The following is a 27,862-nucleotide window of genomic DNA, read 5'->3' on the forward strand; positions in this document are numbered from 1 at the left end:
ATTGGATACATTTCCTGTTCAGCAAACACAACATATTGTCAATCTTTGCATAATAGCAATTATATTTATTTCATATCCTGAAGTTTATAATGAAATTTTTGGGAAGGATAGTGATATATAGTCATTAAGATTCTTTATGTTTAGTTCCATAAGGAGTCCAGAATCTTTAAAATCTTAATTTTCCTTTAACAAAGTGAAGTACATCTGTAATTTATGGACACAGATTATCAATAATAGGGTTGAATTACACTTGCTATTGAGATGTGTGTCACTGACATTTAATGTTTCCAATTCCCATTTCTAATGGCCAAGGATGCCGAAATGCCACTGATCTCCAGCGCTTCCTTCTCTGCAGATGTTGGCTGTGAGATTTCTGGAGGAAATTCGGGTGTGAGTGCGATTTAAAGATTGCATTCTTGGAGTTTAGTTTAGTTTAGTTTAGAGATACAGCACTGAAACAGGCCCTTCGGCCCACCGAGTCTGTGCCGACCATCAACCACCCATTTATACTAATGCTATACTAATCCCATATTCCTACCACATCCCCACCTGTCCCTATATTTCCTGACCACCTACCTACACTAGGGGCAATTGCTAATGGCAAATTTACCTATCAACCTGCAAGTCTTTGGCATGTGGGAGGAAACCGGAGCACCCGGAGGAAACCCACGCAAACACAGGGAGAACTTGCAAACTCCACACAGGCAGTACCCAGAATTGAACCCGGGTCACTGGAGCTGTGAGGCTGCGGTGCTAACCACTGCGCCCACTGTGCCGCCCATGGAGGTCGGCACTGGGTCCCGATGCCTCAGGAATACAATGCCATTTTTAAGGAGACGCTGGGAGGGAGTTTATATGGGCACAGGCTACTCTGATATTGGATAGAGCAACCAGGATGAGCTTCAGTAGGTGCAACCTCCTGGACAGTAGGAGGCCAGAGGAGCACAGCAGGGGCCTACAAGGGGAAGAAGGTGCTACCCAGGACATTGGGTCTACTGTCCAAGAGTCATCTACCTGCAAATGACAGAGCGCCAGTGCTATGGGAGGTTACGCTTATCCAGGCAGATGGTCTCAGACCTGTATGCTCTGATCCACAATGACCTGAGCCTCATGTCCACTACGGCAGTCCCTTACTTGCAGCCAACAAGGTTACCATCACCTTGCATTTCTATGGAACTGGGTCTTTCCAGGGATCTGCTGCAGAACTAGGTGGCATCTCTCAGTCAACAGCTCCACGCCATCAGGCAGGTCACAGATGGCACATTCAGGAGGGTGGGTAACTGCATCCACTTTGACACAGATGGGCCTGAGCAGGCACAGAGCGCATTGGGTTTTGCCTCCATCACTGGATTACCCCAGGTGCAGTGCATCATCGATTGACGCATGTGGCCATCAAGGCACCCAGTGACCGACCATTACCAGAAAGGGCTTCCACTTTCTCAATGTCCAACTGGTTGGCGACCACAAGAAGAGTTTCCTCTATGTATGCAGTCACTTTTTTGGCAGCTGCAATGACTCCTTTATCCTCCACCAGTCCAGACTGCCTCAGATCTTCACTTTATCCCCCAAAGTGCATGGATGGATCCAAGGAAACAAGGGATATACCTTGAAGAGATGGCTACAAACCCCTCCATGGGAACCCCAGACAGAGGCACAGAGGTGATACAACCAATGCCACCTCCTCAGCAGGCCAACCGTTGAGCAGGCCATTGGGCTTTTGAAGATGCGATTCCAGTGCCTGGACTGGTCGGGTGTAGTCCTCCTATACCCCCTGCAATGATTTCTGTCATTGTGGTAGTCTGCTGTGCTCTCCAAAACAGGGCCCTCCAGAGAGCTGTGGCCTTGAGGCCCTGGAAGGTGACAACTCATGGAGGGAGGAGCAGGATGTAAGAGAGGAGGAGGTGGAGGATGTAAAGGGGGAATAAAGAGGTGCCCCTGCTGCACGACAAGGTTGTCTCCTTCTGCTAACCTCTGGGAAGATGACCTCCTTCCTCTCCCTTATGGCTTCCAGCATTAGATCCAGTTAGGCATCAATAAAGCAATGGTCCTGCCCCTGGTGCCAGGCCTCCAACTCCCATGTGACATCTCGTTTCCCTCTGGTGCTGTGGAAGGCAGATCTCAGTGATGGCTGCCGTAGGAATCTACATTGGTCCCACACTTGATCTGAGTCACCTCCATTCCTGGCCTCACTGGCTGTAAGTGGACAGGAAACCTGGCTCCATACCAATTAAGGGATTACCCATTTAAAAATCTGAATCTGAATCAGTTTTCCACAGGAAGAGGGTTTCTGACCCAAAACCAGACCTGATTCCTGTTTCCTACCTCCGTAACGAAAATCCAGGCCATGGTAAGGCCACAGGTAACTTTGGACCAATGGTTTCCAAAATTCTTCCCACTGGAGTTTTCCTCGCATCATGTCTGGGTCTGTTGTGGACTAATTGGTAGGGATTGATTCTATGATTGACCAAGAACTTGGTTATCATTATATCATGTGACTACCAGGCTAGAAGAATGTGGATTACATGGACCAGCAATTTTTCAACCAGCAATTCCTATGTTTCTATGTTCTTGATTAGAAAACAAAGGCAAAAAGGACAAATTTCAGAGCACACAATCTGCGCTTGCATTAGGGGCATCACCGTATTGATAAAGCCAGATTTCTAGGTATGTCTGGCACTCCCACCTGAAATAGGCCTTAGATCCATTGCATATGCAGATCTCGGGACTAACACCTGTTTGAGGACCTTTGCCAGAAATTTTCTTTGCTCGATGCCTGCTTCACTCAGGATTACCAGTTCCACATGCAACCTAAACAACCATCCTTAAAGATCCCCAAAAAATGTACATTTCTTTCTACAGTAATCTTCATGTAGAGTCAGGAGGAGCAGGAGTGCTCCTCACACATCTGCAGCATTACTATGGCCACTGTTAGCCTGCAGTAGCCCCTCTCTCATTCTTTTCCCCTTCTCCCACAGGACTTAACCTGAGGACCATTACCAATGAGGCAGATGGTCCAATTTAGTCCCGCGGCGACTGGGAATCTGCCTCTGGAGCACAGCAGATACTCACAGCTTAGTCATCATATTAAAATGGCCCTCAAGGCCCAATTTAGGATGAGCCTTGGGCCTCCACCTTCTGACACATGTTATGAGTGTGCCAGCCATTCAGTACCCAACTGTAGCCCTCTGAGATGTGAGAGCCATATCTATACATTCACATAAAGTACAGTGCTCAGTGTTAAGAAAATAAAAGCCTGTTTTGTGTCAGTGACTCCAAGAGATAGGTCGCTGCTCACAACTTCATTTCTTTACCTCCCTATCCTGTGTTCTGCGGGATTTCTTATTTGAGTTATGTTCTGTCATTTATTTCGAACACCTTCAAACAATAATTCCACATCCGTCAAAGTGAAGTCAGCTGAGCATTTACTGGTTCACTAGTGTTAAAGGTGGATTTGATTTTTTAGAATTGCAGTGGTATTTACAGCCGAGCTTATGTTCTGTGAATTGGAGAATAGGTAACCTGAATAGAATTTTAACAAAAATAATCCATTTTCAGCATTTCAACTAGTCACTCAAAATGCTAAACTTGAAATTATAGCTCAGATTGAAAGCTTTGTGATAAATGGATTTTTATATCTGAACTGAGTTTACCACACTAAATAATTTGTTTAAAAGCTTTGCATCAATAATTTGAGCACTCTACCTTTTTCAGCTAGCTGGCATCAAAATATTTTCTGTATTTGCCCACCTATGTTCTTTAGACTGTTTTAAAACATTTGCAGATACCAAGCTTTTGTAATAAAAGCAAAGACATTTCAAAACCACTGAGCAGATGGGTTGGGGTTGGGTGGGTAATAAAAATCAGAGAAAATTGAAGTGGGATTACAACCTGGCTCCAATGCACCCACTTCTGGTTTTAACGGTGGTGTATTTGGCTGCGTGCAAGTAACCTGCTTGCCAAAATCGGCGCAATAAGTAGCACAGGCAGGTTGGCACTTAACACAACACTTAACGTGATAATTGTTTGGAAATTGCTATATTCCAGAAGGCCAGATGGAGAAGGATAGAACTAGAGCCAATCTTTGCACACTTTTACCAGCATTTATTTACAGAGATACACGTTACAAATAGGCACCTCCCAACCCAACAACCACAGTTTCAGTCTGTTCCTTTTTATAGGAGCACAAGGGAATCCCCCATTAATGCCCACCAACAGCATACAATTAAATATAATTAATATGCAATTAACAGAAATTAGGATATTTTCAATACATTTTAACATTTGTTTGAATTTAACGCCTCCTGCATGGGTTTCTGGTGCTCAAGAAACTTGTCAGTGTAAAGGAGGTGAGTTTCAGTTGTACTTCCTGTGGGTCTATCAACTTCAGATAGCCCGAACTCAATAGAGGCTCAGTTCCCACTGACAAATGTTTAGCAGAGAGTTGTTGTCAGCATAAAGGTTATGAGTAGGATGTTTTTGACACTACACTGCGAGGAGGTCAGTCACAATCCACAGCAGGTACAACTGCTGTAGCAGGATCAGCAGGTACACAGGATTGAGATGCAGAACAGCAGTGAGAGGACCAACAGAGACACACAGAGTGATTAAAGTCACAGGAGGTGCTATCCATATAATAGGGTGTACAGAAAGAGGCTCTGCCACCTTGACCTCTTGGAAAAGCAGTGTTTCTGCAGGCTGAGATTGTCATGTCAGGTGGTCGCAGACATCTGCAGCTTCCTAGAAGGAGACCTACTATCTGCTGGATCTGACAGCCTCACATTGCTAGAAGCTGTGAAAGTATGTCCCTCAATTTTGTTTGCTTCTGGCTCCTTCCAAGGCACTGCCATAGTCGTAGCAAGGGGCTCACAATCTTCTGCACATAAATGTATAAGGCAGGTTACGGATGGATTGTTTACCAGGGCTGAGATGTATATTTCCCCTGTGATGACACTAGCCAAAATGAGGGGGCACTAGTATTCACCTCTCTAGCTGGCTTCTCACAGGTACCAGGTGTCATCGATTGCACATATTTGGCAATCTCAGGACCACCACAGCAACACAGTTGGTGTGCAACCACAAGAAGTGGTTCATGCAAGTATGTGCCTAATTTCCTGGGAGCTGTCATGATGCTTTCATACTGCAATCCTAACCTTTTGGTTCCAGGAAGCAGACTTAAGGGCCAGCTTGTAAGAGACAAGAGATACCCTCTTCAAACTTGGCTCATGACATCTGTGAGGAACCCAACTAGTGTGGCACAGGAATGCTACAACGAGAGCCACATGACCATAAGGTCTGTCTTAGAGCAAGCCATAAGAATGTTGAAAATGTGCTCTAGGTGCCCAGGTAAGTCTGAAGGTGATATTTGGTACTGGCCTATGAGGGTACCCAGAATCAAAGTGGTGTGTTGCATCCCGCACAACAATGTACAGAGGATTACAGGTGGGGGAGGAAGAAGGGATTCATCAGGCATCTTTGGATTAGGAGAACATTGAAGAGGAGGACGAATATGAAGATGGGGCATCCATTTCCAAAGCAGCAGCATTTCCTCATAGCTAGAAGGTTTAGTTAATTATTATGACTGGATCAAGTAATAAATGAAAGCCTTCACCAGCACCAAGTGACTACACCCCCATCACCCCCACCACCATCCCCATGACCTCTCTAAACAGTACTTCAACTGTTTATACACCCATTGCACATGCACCCAATGGATTCTGTCATGTATTGACACTCATCATGAATCAAATGAAAGGGTGAGCTGGCACTTGGGATACATTAATGGGAAAGACTTTGAAGTGGTGCTAATGAATACATTTTATGTGGCGTTATAAAAAAGGAAACATAACAACACAACATTTTGTCAAATACCCATGTCCATACCCTTGGTGAATTACAATTGCTTTAACTTTTGCTTCCTACTGCTTTTACATAATGCATCCTGTATGGCTTCAGCAGATCAGAGGCAGGCTGCTCACATCCCTGCCCTTACCTACAACATCTGGGCTTTGGAGCACCAGAGGTCACTGCCAAAGACTGCTCTGCCTGCAATTGTGCAGGGGCAGACTCATCCATCAGGAGAAAAGGCAGCATTTTGGGACTGGCTGTCAGGATGAGTGGGGCAACAGGTGAGAGATGGGAACACTTTGAATGGAATTCCCACTTCTATGTCCCCTTCCACCATCATCACTCTCCTATGCCAGCACTACATCATTCCTACCACTCTTCTGCAAACCAGCTTGGTGAAGAGCAGTGCCATGTTGTAAGACCATGGAAAGGCTCCCTGTTGTCCTGTTTAAGGTGGCAGACATGTTGCATTCAAAGTTTGCTTGGCCCTGGTCATAGCCTGCAGAGACTCATTTAAGATCTGTACTTCAAGGTCATGGAGTCAGCCAGTCTCACCATGGCAGACATTCCCACAATTACTTGCTCCACCAATCCACGAGCAATTGAGTTAGAGTCCTCCATCCCCTCCACTATTACAAAGAGTGTGGATTGAACTTAGTGTGGCTGTTTGTAGCGGGAATGGTGGCATGGGGGGACAGAGAATAGCATCGGTCTGCGCGCATTTGTGGAATCTGGCTCTCCATGAGGGTCGCCAACCTCTCGATGGAGGAAGCCATGAGCTCACATGCCTGAGATATGGCAGCACACATGGCATGGCTGGACTCCTCCATCATTCGCTCATGGCTGTGCATTGTCTCTGGCATCTCTGCCAGATGTTGCCTTAACCCTCTCTGCAACTCCAGCATGCCTGTGCTGTTGACACCAGAGGCTCGTCATCAGCCTGAGGCTCAGCAGGGGCCTGGCCACCCACAGTCCTGCAACTGTCAGAGGCTTCGGCTATCTCAGCCTCAGCCAGTTGCTCAGGTGCGCATGCAATGCTCTCACCAGCTTGTGACCCGGATTCTACAGCCTAGCGGAAACCCACCTAGGTGAAGGTATCTGCGCTGGTGGAAGATGCAGGAGAGTCATGGGACAGTGTGTCCTCTGACTCCGGATCCTCCTCAGAGGTGGAATTATGTTCCCCTTCTACTAGCATCTCCTGTGGATGCCAACCTACATGAGAGAACGCAAACATGTGTGGGTTAAGATGAACAGATCTCATCCTGCCAACCATTTGTGCAGTTTCCTGTCTCACCATCTGCTATTGAGTGACTGCTCTGGGTCCCCACTAGTTCCAGTGCCTCCTCCTCAGACATGAAGAGAGGCCTGATGTCTGGGGATGCCTCCGCCAGTTTGGGATGTCTCCCTGCTGTTATGGGCCCTCTTGTCTTGAAAGTGGAAAGAGGGAGATAGTCATACTTTGCAGAGAGATCAACATGACAGTCTGCTAGTGGCAGCCACTCATCCCCGACTGAGGTATCCGATATAGCTCATCCTCCTGTCAGTTCGTAGGGGAGTTAATGGGGATGAACTGTGAAAGAAGGTGGTCTGTGGCCAAGATGCAGCCATGCATCTGTCAGGATGAGGTGAAGCCTGACCCCCTCTGCCAGTGCAGCTGCATTGCCTCCTTCCCCATGTCCCGTTTCCTTTTGCATAGCTGCATGCAATCCCTAAAAAGGAGAGAATTATGGAGCCGTCACTTTACAGAACAAAAGAGGTCGGTGACACTCTTGTGGCACTATACCCATATCCTAGGGATGACTCCACGGCTTTCAGCTCCTTGTCTTTCAGGCATCAGAGGCAGCAGAAGGGGTCCTGGGGCAGCAGAGGCAGAAGAAGGGGTCCTGGTACAGGAGAGGACACTCAGGAAGGCACTCTTTAATACCAGGCAGGGATGGCTGCCAGGCTGGCAGGCCTTTAAATATGGCACCAGCACCTGATCCGGAATCATCTGATGCCTTATTTGGCGTCTCGCATCCCACTGCGTGATTGGCCCCACACCTCCATTATTATAATTGGCCGTTCATAGCACGATCACAGTGGGCCAGCCACACATGTGACCATCGGGGATGGCGCCCACTGCTGGGTCTGCACTCGGGACCCGCGACGGTCACACTAAATTCAGCCATGTGTGCCTGATGCACCTCCAGCATTTTCCTTCTCAGTGTTGATCTTCCGGGGTTTTGCATTTGTGTTCAGCTAAGCAATGTTTGAGAGTATTGTGCCGCCCGACACAGACTGTCCGCAGGTGGTCCTGCCACCATTGCTTGCTCATGCTCGCTTTGAATTGCGAACTGTGGGATTGATGCATCACATTTCATATGGATTGCATATGGCACCGGTGGATGGATATATGGGGAGGTGAGGAAGGGTATAGAAAGTGAAGGCTGAATGCTGCTAAAACTTAAGTGTGTATGAAGAGAGATGTGATGGAGTATGCTTGCCAAGATAGAGTGTAAAAGGGCGAGTTTATACCACAGGTGTAGGTTTACCAGCTAATGTACTTAATTTTCCTGAACTGTTTAGGTTCTGAAACTCCTTCCTTCACTACATCCAAGACCAGGGCACAATGCATCTGTTGTTCACCTTCTCAGCTACCTCCAACCACTCCTTCCTGGTAGAACTGCAGGTTTCTTCCTCCCATTGCTGAGGAAAAGTATGTCTCTCCTGTACATGACTGCACCCAGCAGTAATTCTAGGGAAGCATCATTAAATCCGGGTGTTGCCCATGCTCTCTGTGCATCCATTGTAAACACCTCCTGGCTCCTCCAGTTTCCTTTTCTGCATTGGCCCTTTAAATATTCAACTTGATATTGCATCATGTGATTGTGCAGCATGCCCATCACACAACTTGGGGACATGAAACATGGAGGTAAAAATGTATTGCCTCAATTAGCTGAAATGGAGGATCCGACTTGCTGACTTTACTTAAGGGTTTCACTCAGCCATTCATCCCCCAGCCTTCCACTCACTTGGAACCTGCCTTTACATTAATATCAGGAACATAGTGTTGTAACCTATTGCCTTTAACTTATTTCCATAGTTTTTTTTGTTGATGTACTGTGGAATTAATAGTTACTGTGGAATTAATTTAATGTAATGTAATGTTTAAAAGGGGTTCAACCAATAATTTGTTAATGTGGCTTTCATAGCTGAGTGTTTCTTTCCCTTTTGCTTAAGAAAGTCTATTTCTGTTCACAGGAGGCAGAACATAATTACATTTTGCTGCTTGCACTAAAATTATTCACCACTGTCTGATTCTTGCTGATTCCTTCAGTGTTTGTATATAATGGGAGTGTTCCCTTAAAGGAGATGGTGATATAATTTAGCTACCCAAGAGGCTTGATGTGGATACACTGGACTTCATTTTCTTTGTTGAATGAATACAATGTAAAAGGCTATAAAAATGGTGAATATGTTTTGCTGATTTTAATTATGGTATACAATGGAATACATATGTTCTACATACTCTTACAGGCCAGTTCTACACAGGTTTTCATTCCTGAATAAAATCTTGATAGCTTCTATTGCTGCGAAATATTTCATTGATTCCCTTTACTGTTTTGCAGTCTATGGAATATGTTAGAGCAATGTACTATATATTATTCTTAAATAATAATAACAGAAAATGCTGGGAGTATTCAGCAGCATCGTGGAGAGCGAAATAGGTGGAATTTTCTTGGCCCTGGGGCGATGGGAGTAGAGGCTGGGGGGCAGGAAAAATAGCGGGGAGACGAGGCTTGCAGGAACATGGATCGAATACAAGGCAGTAGGAAGCCAATCTGCATATTTAAGGCCACAATTAAGGGCCATTTAGCGCACACGCTGGCATTTTGCCAGCAGCAGAGCAGGACCCCGCCATGTGTGGAGGCCGCCAGCTCAATGGAGGCGGCTATCCTGCGGCGGTCTGGGGGGCCAATGGAGAAATAGGCTCTATCCCCAAAGAGGGGGCTACCGGCAGCAAAGTTTGCACCTGTGGCCCAAACACGGTTGCTGGAGAGGTTTCTCTACCAATCAGAGGGGCTTGCCTGCTTAGCCCCTCTAAATAATGGTTTGGACCCCTCGGAGGGCACCTCCGTTTTGAGGTAGCCTTGCACTCTCCTACCTGCCTCAGCAGTGCCGAGCTCTCTCATTGGGGCTGCCAAGGCTCCAGAGCTGCCATCTCTGTGATTGGGCTGCCAACATTGGGAGCCCACCCATCATCCTTAATTGGAGGCCAATTAGGAGGCTGCCTCCTGGAAAATAGATCCCCTGGTCTAGCTACCAGCAAATGCAGGGCTCTGGACGACCAATTGGTCCTAATGTCAGGGTCCCGAAGCCCGTGGGAAAATCCTGCCCAATATTTCAGGTCTGTGACCTCAGGCCTGGATTTTATGGGCCCCACCCAAGGCAGGATCAGAGGTGGGGGGACACGGAGTATCGTGATGGGTGGTGGTGAGGAGGTGCGGGGCGGAGGACCTGTCACCTCCCCGACGCCCAGCCACCTTCCCAGGGGCAGGATGGGCCAACGATGGCCTTCCTGCCCAGAGACCAATTGAGGCCCTTAAGTGGCCAATTAACGGCCAATAAAGGGCCCCTTCCTGCCACTGTTGTGACCTTACCAGGAGCAGGGGGGTCTCCACTGCGCAGGGAGGACACCTTGTAAAATGAGGCCCCTTCCTGCATGCTTGGGGGGGGGGTCCCTCCTCCATGGGCAATTTGTGGACCATGGAGGGCCCCCAACTGGAACAACTCTAACCCCCCCCTGCCGGGTCCCCCTCCCCCTGGACTGAACAACCACCCCCCCGCCTCCCCTTATCAGGGCCTTCCAGGTTGGCCCAGGCGACTCCACCTCGGTAGTGCTTGATTGATCTGGGTTTGATTGTATAAGTCCATCCACTTATCTGTGGTTCACTGTGTTTGATTGTTTAAGCCTGTGGGTGGAGCTTAAGAGTTTGAAACTGAAAATAAAAAAGAGACAGAGCTAGAACGTTCTACTAAACAAGAACTGTTCTGAGAAGACATCGTACTGAGATCTTGTAAGTGCCAGGATATTTTAAAGTGCTATAAATAAACCAGTTGGTGATTTAATACAGGGGTGATATCTGCATTGCTTTGAGATAGCTCAGATATATAATATATCCAACAACCCAGTGTAAACATAACAGCCTCACCTACCTCTGTTCTGGGGTTTTACTGCGGTGCCTGGGTCCTCCACTGCTCCCGGTGGCACTGCTGATACTGCTGAGCTTCCAGTTCTCTGATTGGCCGGCAGCTCTTGGAGATGGGATCCCTGTCCCTTTAAAATTGTTAAAGGGACAGGGATCCTGCCTCCGATAACTTTGAATCAAAAAGACCGGAGGATCACTCCAGGGGGGGAGGGGTGGGGGGGGGGTGGAGTTATGAAAAGGCAGAGACAGGGTTTCCCCCACCTTTTTGGCCCGGCATTGGGAACCCCGCCTGCAGCACAAAATCCAGCCCGTTAACTCTGTTTCTCTCTACACAGATGCTGCCAGATCTGCTGAGTATTTCCAGCATTTTCTGATTTTATTTCAGTTTTTCAGCACCTGCAGTATCTTGCTTTTGATACATTATTCTTACCCACTGATATTATTTTATTTCACTAGTCTAACCAATGTCTCTTTAAATGCCTCTTTAAGTACAAAGAACAAAGAACAGTACAGCACAGGAACAGGCCATTCGGCCCTCCAAGCCTGCGCCGATCTTGATGCCTGCCTAAACTAAAACCTTCTGCACTTCCGGGGACCGTATCCCTCTATTCCCATCCTATTCATGTATTTGTCAAGATGCCTCTTAAACGTCGCTATCGTACCTGTTTCCACCACCTCCCCTGGCAGCAAGTTCCAGGCACTCACCACCCTCTGTGTAAAGAACTCGCCTCGCACATCCCCTCTAAACTTTGCCCCTCACACCTTAAACCTATGTCCCCTAGTAACTGACTCTTCCACCCTGGGAAAAAGCTTCTGACTATCCACTCTGTCCATGCCGCTCATAACTTTGTAAATCTCGATCATGTCACCCCTCCACCTCCATCGTTCCAGTGAAAACAATCCGAGTTTATCCAACCTCTCCTCATAGCTAATGCCCTCCAGACCAGGCAACATCCTGGTAAACCTCTTCTGTACCCTCTCCAAAGCCTCCACGTCCTTCTGGTAGTGTGACGATCAGAATTGGACGCAATATTGTAAGTGTGGCCTAACTAAAGTTCTGTACAGCTGCAGCATGACTTGCCAATTTTTATACTCAATGCCCCGACCGATGAAGGCAAGCATGCCGTATGCCTTCTTGACTACCTTATCCACCTGCGTTGCCACTTTCAGTGACCTGTGGACCTGTACGCCCAGATCTCTCTGCCTGTCAATACTCCTAAGGGTTCTGCCATTTAATGTATACTTCCCACCTGCATTAGACCTTCCAAAATGCATTACCTCACATTTGTCCGGATTAAACTCCATCTGCCATTTCTCCGCCCAAGTCTCCAACTGATCTATATCCTGCTGTATCCTCTGACAATCCTCATCACTATCCGCAACTCCACCAACCTTTGTGTCGTCCGCAAACGTACTAATCAGACCAGCTACATTTTCCTCCAAATCATTTATATATACTACAAAGAGCAAAGGTCCCAGCACTGATCCCTGCGGAATACCACTAGTCACATCCCTCCATTCAGAAAAGCACCCTTCCACTGCTACCCTCTGTCTTCTATGACAGAGCCAATTCTGTATCCACCTTGCCAGCTCACCTCTGATCCCGTGTGACTTCACCTTTTGTACCAGTCTGCCCTTCCTTCATCAATCATCTTTGTCACTTCCTCAAAAAACTCAATAAAATTAGTGAGACACGACCTCCCCTTCACAAAACCATGCTGCCTCTCGCTAATAAGTTCGTTTGTTTCCAAATGGGAGTAAATCCTGTCCCGAAGAATCCTCTCCAATAATTTCCCTACCACTGACGTAAGGTTCACCGGCCTATAATTTCCTGGATTATCCTTGCTACCCTTCTTAAACAAAGGAACAATATTGGCTATTCTCCAGTCCTCTGGGACCTACTATCATTTTTACTTCACCTTCGTGTCCCATATTTAGTTAACATTTTGGCACAGAAACCCCGCAGCGTATCTGGTTTTCCCTCATCTCTGAGACGAATTACTGCACTATTAAGGCCTGCTTGAAAATATTCTGACATCTGCTAACTTTATTTATTTGCTTATTGGTGGGGTGAGGGCTGACCCATATGCACAAGTGAAAATTGATTATGCTCATACAATGAATTTGTATTTGTTTATGAAATTATTTTCCCCAGAATCCTCACTCCATAGATCGCCTTATACAAGGCACCAATCTTCATCCAAGAGTGTTGGTAGCTGATTTGTTTCCCAGTCTCTACCAGTGCTGATGTCTCATGTGACCTATATGCACTTGCATTATGTGCAATTTTTCCCTTTTGTGAACAAGTGCCTAACTTCCAGTTCGGATCTTAGCCTCATGTTCTGGCCAGTGCACTGGGTAGTGAATTAGGGTGCAGGATGACAACTCAGTATTTCAATGTATTCGTACACCCCACTCTGAATTAGTTTAGTTTAGAGATACAGCACTGAAACAGGCCCTTCGGCCCACCGAGTCTGTGCTGACCATCAACCACCCATATATACTAATCCTACACTAATCCCATATTCCTACCACATCCCCACCTATCTCTATATTTCCCTCCCACCTACCTATACTAGGGGCAATTTATAATGGCCAATTTACCTACCAACCTGCAAGTCTTTTGGTTTGTGGGAGGAAACCGGAGCACCCGGAGAAAACCCACGCAGACACAGGGAGAACTTGCAAACTCCACACGGGCAGTACCCAGAATTGAACCCGGGTCGCTGGAGCCGTGAGGCTGCGGTGCCAACTACTGCGCCACTGTGCCGCCCAAGCCATTACTCAAGCTAAATATCACATTTAGTTTAACCTAATGGCAATTTTAACTCTACACACCTGGCAGAAACTGGGCAGACTTACCTGCCAACATCCCACACCACCTACCCTCTTCTGTTTGAACCTGCCGTTCTGAGCAGGCAACAAGAATCTGTTTGGGTCAATCTTTAAATATGCAGAATGGAACCCGATGGTCATCAGACCTGCCTCCAATTTTAGCTCTGGCCTCAGCTTTGTTACCGGTGTGGCTTTCACCCCATGTGAAGACAACTAGAAATGGGTGCGGTGTCAAAGGACCATTTCAAAACCCTCTCCATGCAACTTGCTTTGTGCTGGTGACTTTTCTTTTGATGCCAGCTGTGGCCTCCTGCCGCACATTATTCTGCTCCCATTTGCTGGCCAGCGGCATGCAAATGAGGTCTGGGAGTCAAAATCATCTGAGCCTCATGCTGTTTGGGTTGATTCCTGCTCTGGGTTACAATTGGAGATCTGGGGCCGGATTTTCAATCAGGGTCGGGAACCTGATGGCTGGATCATTTTGGCTGCACCAAACCAGCATCAATGACGCAATGCAATTTTTAAAGGGAAAGGCCCTAATTGGCCCACTGGCGAGTTCGGCGTCCAATTAGGGGCACCAGGCACAGGGACGAGGCAGGGACTAGTTCCGGAGGGCACTTTTAAAAGGAAAACAGCCATTACTGGACTTGCCGTTACCTGGAGGAATGGAGCAGGCAGGAGAGCAGAGAGCCTCACGGTCTACACAAGTGCCCAAATGCTCACTCCTCAAGCACTCAAGCCATTCTGCTCAAGCAATAACAATTAACATGTCCCAGGCCATTCGCTTTTCCCGTTATTACCTTTGAAAATTTGATTCTGTTCCTCTCTAGCCTGTTAACAAGCTCATCAACGAGCTTAAGAACAAGTTAATTGGAGGCATGCAAGTTGCCTGCACCCCACTCCACAACCCCCACCCCGCCCCTCCCAACCATCCACCTTTTAAAAATTCCAGCATATCACGGAGGCATCGGAAGACTGACATGCCATCCAAATACGTTATTTTCAGAGTGCACCCACATCCGACCTTGCCCCCATGGGTGATTGAAAATCCACCCCCTGGTGTTTATAAATTTAAATACTTTGATATTATTCTGTGAATTAGCAAGAATTGAATAAAGCTACCTCTGCTTATTGTTAAATGCTTTTGAACTATTATTTCAGTTTTCTCCACAAAGTGTATTTGTGCTTCCATCAAAAGCTGTACATGAAGGGAGCGTGAGTTGGAGATGGGGCCACAACACTGCAAATGCCAATTTCCTGACCTTTGCTCTCTTCCAGTAGAGCTCCCCAATGGTAGCATGGAATCAATGAATTTACTTTTGGTATATTCAAAGGTGAAAGGCTAATTGAATTTGCTTTATGCAGTTTGAATACTTTATATGCATTTATATTGAAAAAGTACTCGAGCTAGGTTGAAAACATGACTATGTTGTTCATAATGCAATTTAACAGTTAAGAATTCAAGAAAATCTGATTGTCTGAATTTTCCATGAGGGCCATTTAAGGAGAAAGATATTTCATAAAAATTGTTCTAAACTGCCTATTACAGTGATGTCACTGAAAAAGTTTGTTAATCCATGTCATTTATATCTATCATTTTGGGGGACTGGGGGCAAAAATTCAGAACTGATGTGACTGGATACATTAGATTTAGAAGAGGAAATTAGCTTCAGTTAATAGGATTCATTCCTCCTTCATGGAGCTAAGAAATTTTAGAAATAAGGACAATGCTTCCATGCTTGCCAAAAATGCTTGAATCTGAAACAAATAATGGAAATATATATCATTCAATCTTTGTTCTGTTAAAGGAAAACATATGTATGGCAATATGAAAGAAATAATTTTAGTTATTGAAGTAACTCTTTTTTGCTTTTTTTTTTAACCTGAAATTCCTTTGCCCTGTAATATGGGGCTTCACAGCACAGTTTAAAGGGAAACTCATTGGGGATGCAGCTCATGTCTTCAGAAACTGTTTTGATTAACGGTTTCTTAGGTACCCTATAAAAAGTTTAACAATATAATTAGCAATTTGGGATGCATTAACACAAAATTTAAATAACTACATTAAATAAAACTTGAATTCACTGCATGATATAATTGTGCCAGCAGCAAAAAAATTGTGAATAAACGATAGGCAAAATTTTTTATCGTTTATCATTAACACAATTTTCAATCACTCACCTAATGCTCAATCAAAATAGGCACAAAGTTCAACATAAAGAAAACTTGTTTTAATGATCACTTTATTGTATTGATACTACTTAATTTGCAGTCATTTTGACTTGCTGGTGCATTTACTTTTGCAGCATAAAATTGCTTGATAATTAAGATTATTAATGAGGATGTTTATTGTAAGAGTTAGACAGGAGTGATATCCCTTGCAATTTGCTTGATCTCTGATTCCTGTTTATTTCCCTCCCACCCTAGTGAATCTCAGTTCAGGAGTAGAACAAAAGATCGTTTTCATCACAGCCCGTGTGCACCCTGGGGAATCGCCTGCATCGTTTGTGTGTCAGGGTAAGTCCTGTATTGCACCTCTCAGTTGGTTGGTGATTAAATAAAACATCATAACAGTTGTTTCAGTGCTACCAAAGGTAATTTTTATTTTCTGTTTTAAAGCTTGCTCTGTATTTTGCATTAACAAAGTACACATAAAACAGAAAAAAATTGTAAGAAGAATTTTTTTTTATTCATTCGATGGATGTGGGCGTTGCTGGCTAGGCCTGCATTTATTGCCCATCCCTAATTGCCCTTGACAAGGTGGCGGTGAGCTGCCTTCTTGAAATGCTGCAGTCCTTGGGATGCTGTTAGCAAGGGAGTTCCAGGATCTTGCCCAGCGACAGTGAAGGAATGGCGATATAATTCCAAATCAGGATGGTGTGTGGCTTGGAGGGGAATTTGCAGGTGATGGTATTCCCATGCATCTGCTGCCCTTGTTCTTCTAGGTGGTAGAGGTCGTGGGTTTGGAAGGTGCTGTCGAAGGGGCCTTGGTGAGTTGCTGCAGTGCATCTTGTAGATGGTACACACTGCTGCAACTGTGCGTCTGTGGTGGAGGGAGTGAATGTTAAAAGTGGTGAATGGGGTGCCAATCAAGCGGGCTGCTTTGTCCTGGATGGTTTCGAGCTTCTTGAGTGTTTTTGGAGCTGCACCCATCCAGGTAAGTGGAGAATATTCCATCACACTCCTGACTTGTGCCTTGTAGATTGTGGACAGGCATTGGGGAGACAGAAGGTGAGTTACTTGCTGCAGATTTCCCAGCCTTTGACCTGCTCTTGTAGCCACAGCATTTATGTCACTGGTCCAGTTCAGTTTCTGGTCAATGGTGACCCCCCCTAGGATGTTGATAGTGGTGGATTCAGCGATGGTAATGCCATTGAACATCAAGGGGAGATGGTTAGATAAAAGCAAAATACTTCAGAAGCTGGAAATCTGAAATAAAAACAAGAAATGCTGGAACCACTCAGCAGATCTGGCAGCATCTGTGGAAAGAGAAGCAGAGTTAACGTTTTGGGTGAGTGACCCTTCTTCGGAACTGACAAATATTAAAAATGTCACAGGTTATAAGCAAATGAGGTGGGGGTGGGGCAAGAGATAACAAAGGAGAAGGTGCAGATTGGACAAGGCCACATAGCTGACCAAAAGGTCATGGAGCAAACAATATGTTAACGGTGTGTTGAAAGACAAAGCATTAGTACAGAATAGATGTTAACGGACTGAATATTGAACAGCAGCAAGTGCAAACATGAAAAAAACAGTGGGTAAGCAAACTGAACAAACTAAGATGAAATGAAATAAATGCAAAAAAAAGGTTGTAAAAAATGTAAAAAAGAAAAAAAGAAGAAAAAAGAAAAACAACTAAAAATGAAAGTAAAATGGGGGGCTGTCATGCTGTGAAATTATTGAACTCAATGTTCAGTCCAGCAGGCTGTAGTATGCCTAATCGGAAAATGAGATGCTATTCCTTGAGCTTGCGTTGATGTTCACTGGAACACTGCAGCAGTCCCAGGACAGAGATGTGAGCATGAGAGCAGGGGGGAGTGTTAAAATGGCAAGCAACCGGAAGCTTAGGGTCCTGCTTGCGGACCGAGCAGAGATGTTCTGCAAAGCGGTCACCCACTCTGCGCTTGGTCTCCCCAATGTAGAGGAGACCACATTGTGAGCAGCGAATACAGTATACTACATTGAAAGAAGTACAAGTAAATCGCTGCTTCACCTGAAAGGAGTGTTTGGGGCCTGGGATAGTGAGGAGAGAGGAGGTAAATGGGCAGGTATTACACCTCCTGCGATTGCAGGGGAAGGTGCAATGGGATGGGGAAGAGGTGTTAGGGGTAATGGAGGAGTGGACCAGGGTGTCGCGGAGGGAACGATCCCTTCGGAATGCTGACAGGGGAAGGGAGGGGAAGATGCGTTTGGTAGTGGCATCACGCTGGAGGTGGCGGAAATGGCGGAGGATGATCCTTTGGATATGGAGGCTGATGGGGTGGAAAGTGAGGACAAGGGGAACCCTGTCACGGTTCTGGGAGGGAGGGGAAGGGTTGAGGGCAGAGGTACGGGAAATGGGGCGGACACGGTTGAGGGCCCTGTCAACAACAGTGGGGGGGATTCCTTGGTTGAGCAAAAAGGAGGTCATACCAGAAGCACCGTTAGATTCTGTCTTGTTTGAAATGGTCATTGTCTGGCACTTGTGTGGCACGAATGTTACTTGCCACTTATCACCCCAAGCCTAGATGTTATCCAGATCTTGCTGCATAGGAACATGGGCTGCTTCAGTCTCTGAGTCGTCGTGAATGGTGCTAAACACTGTGCAATCATCAGCGAATATCCCCACTTCTGACCTTATGATGGAGGGCAGGTCATTGATGAAGCAGCTGAAGATGGTTGGGCCTAGAACATTACCCTGAGGGACTCGTGCAGTGATCTCCTGGGACTGAGATGATTGACCTCCCACAACCACAACCATCTTCCTTTGTGCTAGGTACGACTTCAACCAGCAGAGAGTTTTCCCCCTGATTCCCATTGACTCCAGTTTTGCTAGGGCTCCTTAATGCCATACTTGGTCAAATGCTGCCTTGATGTCAAGGGCAGTCACTCTCACCTCACCTCACCCTCACCATTTGTATAATGCTGTAATTGAACTTGCAGTTCAGGTGTTTGGCCATGAGTTGGCAACAGGCCAGTGTTTTTTTGTGAGCCCAGGAGGAGCACTTTTGGTTCTCCTACTCCCACAAAACTAGTTCGATTATTTGCTGAGCAGCCTCCCGAAGTCCTTCTAAGGACTCCTGATTAGTCCGTTCAAGACCAGAAGGAATGGGTGAAGTGTGCTCAGCAGACGCTATGTCACTGATACGACCCCAGTTACCATATTGCAAGTAGTCTCCCATTTAAAACAGGCCACTCATCTCAGAACCCTGCCTAAGATGGTGGTGGATAGATTGCCAACATAAACAAGGTGGTTAGTTACCAGCACCACCCTCTTTTGCCAGGTGCAAACGCTTTTTTAGATTAGAGATACAGCACTGAAACAGGCCCTTCGGCCCACCGAGTCTGTGCCGACCATCAACCACCCATTTATACTAATCCTACACTAATCCCATATTCCTACCAAACATCCCCACCTGTCCCTATATTTCCCTACCACCTACCTATACTAGTGACAATTTATAATGGCCAATTTACCTATCAACCTGCAAGTCTTTTGGCTTGTAGGAGGAAACCGGAGCACCCGGAGAAAACCCACGCAGACACAGGGAGAACTTGCAAACTCCACACAGGCAGTACCCGGAATTGAACCCGGGTCCCTAGAGCTGTGAGGCTGCGGTGCTAACCACTGCGCCACTGTGCTGCCGCTTTAAATCAGCCCCAATTAATTACATGTTCACCTTTTCCCCGTCTTTGTGGACACCCCCATGGATGTTTGTATTCATCGCTGTGTGTCTTCCTCTGTAGTGCTGAAGGATTCAGTTGAATGGGAGATGAAAATTGTCTTGGGAAGTAGCACAAAACATGCTACAGCAAATTGGCAACCTGTTATAAACTCTGGCCAATTTTCTTTTTCTATTGACTTCAAAGAATATCAGGCGGAATGTTCAATAGGCTGCCGATTTGCTAACATCAGTGTTGTACTACTTCCAAGATGCATTTCACACCCAACTAGTCTTCATTATGCTTCATCATTACTGATGCATATCTCTGACATGTGATTTGATTGTGGCTTTGTGGGTTAACTATCCTGAATAAGATGTTGGCATATTTTTTTGTACAGGCAATCTGTGGACTGCTGTTACTTTTAACTGATCCAAAATAACCAAACTATATGTGTGAAACTAAATGAATTTTATCAGCTGCTGTGAAGTCGGCAGCCTTCCGGCACAGAAACGGTGCCCCAGGGCCCCCGCGATATTATGCGCAGGGGCTCATTTAAATGGAGGGGGCGGAGGGGCCTCTCCCGATGACGTAGATGGGGCGGCTGCCACATCTCCAGCAATGGCGCCCGGTGCCACTGCGCAGGCACTGGCGCCATTTTTAAAAGGCTTCAAACCCTGCAGGCTAATTTAAATTTTTAAAGCGTTGCAACAACACATGTCATTAAAATAAAACATTCAAGGTTGTGGGCCCTTTCCCAACCCCCACAATGGTCTTTTTATTGTCCGATCTGATGGAAATGTATTTTAGTCCCAGCACGAACCTTCCCACCCAACCTCACCACATTTGTCCTTCAACCCCTTCCCACCATCCCCACAGCCAATAAAAAGTGCTTGTCCCGCTCTCCCCCCACTCCTGACCTGAATATTAAACACCTCCCCCCTCCCCACCAGTGTCTGGCCTCAGAACTGGGGCGATTCACGACACCGAGGGGCTGGTTAAAATCCAGCCATATGTGTCTGTGTATACATGATATGTATATAGAGAGATATACAGAAAACATCTGCCTATCAAGCACCATTATGAATGCAAAATTACAATGATAATAAATAACAGAATAAACTTAATTTTTTTCCCAGCTTTAATCTTTATACACATCAGGGGGTGATTTTGCACAGCAGTTTGATTATAGATGATACATGTTATAAAGTGCACTGGTGTTGTTAAAATGGAAAAACTGCAGAAGGTACAAAAAAGTATTGAGCATAACAGCTGAAGCTTAATTTATTGTTTGGCAAGTTTGCATTGTCAACTATGCCAAAAATGTGCATCTTTTTGTCAGAGTTTTTTTATGTGGTTTAATAAAGGAAGGCATTAGAAAGAGAAATACAAGTCTGCTACTTGTAAGGTCTTCCCCTCACAGGACTAATAATGAGGAGTGGCAGTACATGCACAGACAAAAGATTGTGACAGAATCTCTTTAGTGTAATAATTTTCCTTCAGAACTAATTAAATGCTCATCTAGCATGGTCTTCTAGATTGATTTAATTGAAATTGCCCTTTAGTCTCATAAGGCAAATTGAAGGAAATTGCAATTGCTTTGTGGCCTTTCCAAGGGCAGGCGTTTATTATATCACATTCTCAGTACAAACAGCAAGGTTAAATTACTGCATCCAGATTAAAACCTTAATGAGTTTGTTAGACTTTGGGAACAAATGTTAGAACACAAGGAAAGTCAACAAAATGCCATTTCACCCAGCAAAGCTGAGCCCTCTAAATGTTTGTTTTAATATCTGTTTTAATTCATATGCTAGTTGTTTTTATTTTCACAAAACTTGAATTAGTGTGAAACTTCATTAATTTTGGATCAGGATTCTATGGAGTGGATATTGCAAATTGTTCTCCTGTAACTGGCGTGCATATTGGCATTTTCAAGTGTGCCCAATGGTTTCCCATTCTGGTCTCCACCCACCTGAATTCTTGATATTTATCAGTAATATAGATTAAGATAGAAATAAATCGGCCAATTCTCCTGTATTGTTCCCAGGGAACACTTAATTCCTGGTTGCAAAGTAATTGGGAAAGGGCAGAGATCCTTGGTCTCTATGCCTTTTGCATTGCATGAGGATTTCCTAAAATCTCTAAGGGCTGAATTTTGTTTTCCCGCTGCCAAGAGTGGCGGCGGGCGAAATAAATGGTGGCAGCCCGCACAGGCTGTGTGCCACCACGCCGTCGCGATGTTGCGTCTGGTGGTTCATTAGCATATGCACAGCGGCTACCTCCCCAATCACGTGGCGGGGGCAGCCTCGGCGACACCGTGTACAGCGGCATCTGAGATGGGAGCAGGAGCTGGCGCCATTTTAAAAGGCTGCCAGCCCCGCAGACAATTCCAAAGATGCAGGTCGGGATCTTGTTCTCCTCCCGACGGGAGGGGGCTGGGAGATCAAAGTGGCAGTGGCCTGCCACAGAGCCCGATGCTGGGATTGCCAGGCCCGATATTCCTGGTGGCAGGGAAGCTGGTCCACTCCTCCATTACCCCTACCACCTCGTCCCCATCCCATGGCACCTTCCCCTGCAATCGCAGGAGGTGTAATACCTGCCCATTTACCTCCTCTCTCCTCACTATCCCAGGCCCCAAACACTCCTTTCAGGTGAAGCAGCGATTTACTTGTACTTCTTTCAATGTAGTATACTGTATTCGCTGCTCACAATGTGGTCTCCTCTACATTGGGGAGACCAAGCGCAGACTGGGTGACCGCTTTGCGGAACACCTCCGCTCAGTCCGCAAGCAGGACCCTGAGCTTCCGGTTGCTTGCCATTTCAACACTCCCCCCTGCTCTCATGCTCACATCTCTGTCCTGGGCTTGCTGCAGTGTTCCACTGAACATCAATGCAAGCTCGAGGAACAGCATCTCATTTTCCGATTAGGCACACTACAGCCTGCCAGACTGAACATTGAGTTCAATAATTTCAGAGCGTGACGGGCCCCCCATTTTACTTTTATTTTTAGTTATTTTTTCTTTTTTACATTTTTTACAATTTTTTTTCTTTTGTTCATTTCATTTCATTGTAGTTTGTTCAGTTTGCTTACCCACTGTTTTTTTTTTCATGTTTGTACTTGCTGCTGCTCAATCTTCAGTTCGTTAACACCCTATCTGTACTAATGCTTTGTCTTTCAACACACCATTAACATATTGTTTGCCTTTGCTCCATGACCTCTTGGTCAGCTATGTGGCTTTGTCCAATCTACACCTTCTCCTTTGTTATCTCTTGCCCCCGGCTCACTTGCTTATAACCTTTGATATTTTTTATATTTGCCAGTTCCGAAGAAGGGTCACTGACCCGAAACATTAACTCTGCTTCCCTTTCCACAGATGCTGCCAGACCTGCTGAGTGGTTCCAGCATTTCTTGTTTTTATTTCAGATTTCCAGCATCCGCAGTATTTTGCTTTTATTTTAGTGTTTAATTCACTGCCACATCTCTTCCAGGAATGCCTACCTTGAAGAAGTTCTGCTCTTCCCTCCAACGGGATTTTTGTTTGTCTCTTTTACCTTGTTCACCTTCATTGCTTTCTATTTCACTCCTGGTGTTTGATAAAGTGTCTACCAAAACTCGTTTTCACAGCCACATCTCCTTCCTCAGTGACTGCCTCCGGTTCCGACTTATTCCACGTGGATTCCAACTGCATTTTCACCCATCATGTTTTGAATCCACCCAGGATTACAGGTATCTCCGAGAAATACAGCGTTCCTCGGACTGCTACTCTCGCCGCATCCTGAGATCCACACTCAGTGCTACATGCACACACTGGACCTCTCTCTCCAGCAGCACCACCTCACCTTATCTCAAAGCTGTTCTACTCCGCAGTTTCATTGCATCTTTCGTCTCATCCGACGCATTAACAAAAAATTTTTTTCTTCCTTTCAGATGTCAAGGAATGCAAGCTCCGGCAGCTGATGGGGACGAATGCTCCTCCAGATCCTCCTTCCGCTTCACTTCCCTCTGACCCCGCCCCTTCTGATCTGACCCCTTGCCGTGTATTCACTATACCCTCTGACCTCCCCCTCTCTGATGCTGAACGTTCTGTACTCAGCAAACGTCTCAGTTTTATCCCCTTACGTCCCCACCTCAATGAATTTCATGCTCAGCATGACGTTGAGCTCTTCTTCCGTCGCCTCCATCTCCAGGCTCATTTCTTTGACCAGGAGTCCTCCCCCCGACCAGCAGACCCATTCACCGGCCTCCAGCATTCTCCCTCTACCTGGACCCCTCCCCCTGGCCTCTTACCCGCTCTTGATCTCTTCATTGAAAACTGTCGGCGAGCCATTGGTCATCTCAATTTTTCTGCTCTCCTCACTCACTCTAACCTGTCCCCCTCTGAACTTGAGGCACTCCGTTCTCTCAGGTCTAACCCCGACATGGCCATCAAACCTGCAGACAAGGGTGGTGCTGTTGTTGTATGGCGTACTGACCTCTACCTTGCAGAAGCATAACGCCAACTCACAGACACTTCTTCCTACCTCCCTCTGGACCATGACCCCACCACCGAACATCAAGCCACTGTCCAAAGGACTGTCACTGACCTCATCTCCTCTGGAGTTCTTCCGTCTACAGCTTCCAACCTCATAGTCCCGCAACCCCAGACAGCCCGCTTCTACCTCCTTCCCAAAATCCACAAACGGGACTTTCCCGGCAGACCCATTGTGTCAGCCTGCTCCTGCCCCACTGAACTCAGTTCTTCCTATCTTGACTCTATCTTTTCTCTGCTGGTCCAGTCTCTTCCCACCTACATCCGTGACTCTTCTGACGCCCTACGTCATTTTGACAATTTCCAGTTTCCTGGTCCCAAAAGCCTCCTCTTCACTATGGACGTCCAATCGCTCTACACCTCCATCCCCCACCAGGATGGTTTGAGGGCTCTCCGCTTCTTCCTTGAACAGAGGCCCAACCAGTCCCCATCCACCACCACCCTCCTCCACCTGGCTGAACTTGTTCGCACATTGAACAACTTCTCCTTCAACTCCGCTCACCTCCTTCAGTAAAAGGTGTTGCTATGGGTACCCGCATGGGTCCTAGTTATGCCTGTCTTTATGTGGGATATGTCGAGCATTCTTTGTTCCAGTCCTACTCAGGCCCCCTCCCCAAACTCTTTTTCCGGTACATTGTTGACTGTATCGGTGCCGTTTCCTGCTCCCGCCCTGAACTGGAAAACTTTATCAACTTTGCTTCCAATTTCCACCCTTTTCTCACCTTTACATGGTCCATCTCCGACATTTCCCTTCCCTTCCTCGACTTCTCTGTCTCCATCTCTGGGGATAGGTTATCTACTAATATCCATTATAAGCCCACCGACTCCCACAGCTACCTGGACTACACTTCTTCACACCCTACCTCATGTAAGGCCTCCATTCCATTCTCCCAGTTTCTCTGTCTCCGACGCATCTGCTCTGATGATGCCACCTTCCAAGACGGTGCTTCTGATATGATCTCCTTTTTCCTCAACTGAGGATTCCCCCCCACTGTTGTTGACAGGGCCCTCAACCGTGTCCGGCCCATTTCCCGCACCTCTACCCTCACCCCTTCCCCTCCCTCCCAGAACCATGACAGGGTTCCCCTTGTCCTCACTTTCCACCCCATCAGCCTCCATATCCAAAGGATCATCCTCCGCCATTTCCGCCACCTCCAGCGTGATGCCACTACCAAACGCATCTTCCCCTCCCTTCCCCTGTCAGCATTCCGAAGAGATCGTTCCCTCCGCGACACCCTGGTCCACTCCTCCATTACCCCCACCACCTCGTTCCCATCCCATTGCACCTTCCCCTGCAATCGCAGGAGGTGTAATACCTGCCCATTACCTCCTCTCTCCTCACTATCCCAGGCCCCAAACACTCCTTTCGGGTGAAGCAGCAATTTACTTGTACTTCTTTCAATGTAGTATACTGTATTCGCTGCTCGCAATGTGGTCTCCTCTACATTGGGGAGACCAAACAAAGACTGGGTGACCGCTTTGCGGAACACCTCCGCTCAGTCCGCAAGCAGGACCCTGAGCTTCCGGTTGCTTGCCATTTCAACACTCCCCCCTGCTCTCATGCTCACATCTCTATCCTGGGCTTGCTGCAGTGTTCCACTATACATCAACGCAAGCTTGAGGAACAGCATCTCATTTTCCGACTAGGCACACTACAGCCTGCCAGACTGAACATTGAGTTCAATAATTTCAGAGCATGACGGGCCCCCCATTTTACTTTTATTTTTAGTTATTTTTTCTTTTTTACATTTTTTACAATTTTTTTTCTTTTGTTCATTTCATTTCATTGTAGTTTGTTCAGTTTGCTTACCCACTGTTTTTTTTTTTATGTTTGTACTTGCTACTGCTCAATCTTCAGTTCGTTAACACCCTATCTGTACTAATGCTTTGTCTTTCAACACACCATTAACATATTGTTTGCCTTTGCTCCATGACCTCTTGGTCAGCTATGTGGCCTTGTCCAATCTGCACCTTCTCCTTTGTTATCTCTTGCCCCCGGCTCACTTGCTTATAACCTTTGACATTTCTTATATTTGCTAGTTCCGAAGAAGGGTCACTGACCCGAAATGTTAACTCTGCTTCTCTTTCCACAGATTCTGCCAGATCTGCTGAGTGGTTCCAGCATTTCTTGTTTTTATTTTACATTTTCTACATCCTGGGGCCGCAGAATGGTATGGCAAATCTGTTGCCTATTGGTGCTAAGTTCTAGGTAGTTTTGTGCGATGGACCACCAGAAATTAAATTCAAATTGTTCTGACTATTTTGAATCAGACTTCGAGAGATAGGAGACTTCCATTCCATTATTCAGGACTAGAGTTTAAAATGATTCTGGGCTAAAAGCCCATTGCTCAAACTTAGTACCTGATGACCATATTATGTTGCCACATACCTTTTATCGACATATATAAGCATTCAGTTAGAAAGTTAAGAGTCATCAAAAATATGTTCCCTGATGTTAAATTCATGCAATGTATTCCACCTTATGCTCTTAGTTTTGCAATATTTTATTTATTTATTTAGAGATGCAGCATTGAAACAGTCCCTTCGGCCCACCGAGTCTGTGCTGACCATTAACCACCCATTTATTCCAATCCTACATTAATCCCATATTCCTACCACATCCCCACCTTCCCTCAATTCCCCTACCATCTACCTATACTAGGGGCAATTTATAATGGCCAATTTATCAATCAACCTGCAAGTCTTTGGCTGTGGGAGGAAACCGGAGCACCCGGTTAAAAACCCACGCAGTCACAGGGAGAACTTGCAAACTCCACACAGGCAGTACCCAGAATTGAACCCAGGTCGCTGGAGCTGTGAGGCTGTGGTGCTAACCACTGCGCCACTGTCCTGCCCTTCTAAGAAGTCTGCCCTTATTGTTAGAACCACTATCAGAATTTCTCTGTAATCCATGCCCTGTCCACACTTAAGATACATAACCGGGATTATCATCACCTCTTTAGCAATTAGATCATTGACTTTCTGATATTTACTGCAGCAAGGTAAAAAGGCTGAAGGACAAACATTTTCAATTTTGTTAAGTGGTTTTCATTCACATTCCTCCTTACCAGATCAACAGTCCTTTTTATTCCAGATGTTTTGACTAGCTCCCTTATCCTTTCAGTGAATACACGGCATTGTAAATTGTTGGTGACTTAGTGGATTCCTTCTATTGCAGACTCCAAGAAGTTTATCTGCATGTTACACAGATGATGTCTCAACTCAATTCAATGGTTCAGTGATTTTGTTTTTGGCTTTTTTAGAATTACAATATTGGTGCTGGAAGGCGGAAAACATTTCAATTGTCACATGCGCACAGAGCAGGTACAGCAAAGCCAACTGCAGATTGAACTTCTGTCTACTGTGACCCTATAATATTCCCTGCTTAAACTCACAATAACATCTCAATTCCATCAAGGTGGACCAATCATCTTATGATCTGTGGGAGATTGGAAATAGTAACAGAGTGGTAACGTTACTGAACTAGTAATCCAGAGGCCCAAACTAATTCTCCAGAGACAGGAGTTCAAATCCCACCATGGCAGCCAGTGAATTTAAATCAGGGGTCAGCAACCTGGCTGTACATGAACACCAGTGTCCGTG

General features: G+C 46.0%; 1 protein-coding gene across 2 annotated transcripts in view; it reads left to right on the top strand.

The window, feature by feature from the left end:
- Positions 1–27,862, top strand: part of agbl4 (AGBL carboxypeptidase 4) — a 1,307,642-nt gene that overhangs the window by 990,981 nt on the left and 288,799 nt on the right. For both annotated transcript variants that reach the window (XM_068036420.1, XM_068036421.1), the window contains exon 7: positions 16,296–16,385. In XM_068036420.1, coding sequence (XP_067892521.1) covers positions 16,296–16,385 — 90 coding nt within the window. The remainder of the gene's footprint in view (positions 1–16,295; positions 16,386–27,862) is intronic.

This window comes from Heterodontus francisci, chromosome 8 (assembly GCF_036365525.1).
Source record: "Heterodontus francisci isolate sHetFra1 chromosome 8, sHetFra1.hap1, whole genome shotgun sequence".
NCBI lineage: Eukaryota > Metazoa > Chordata > Chondrichthyes > Heterodontiformes > Heterodontidae > Heterodontus > Heterodontus francisci.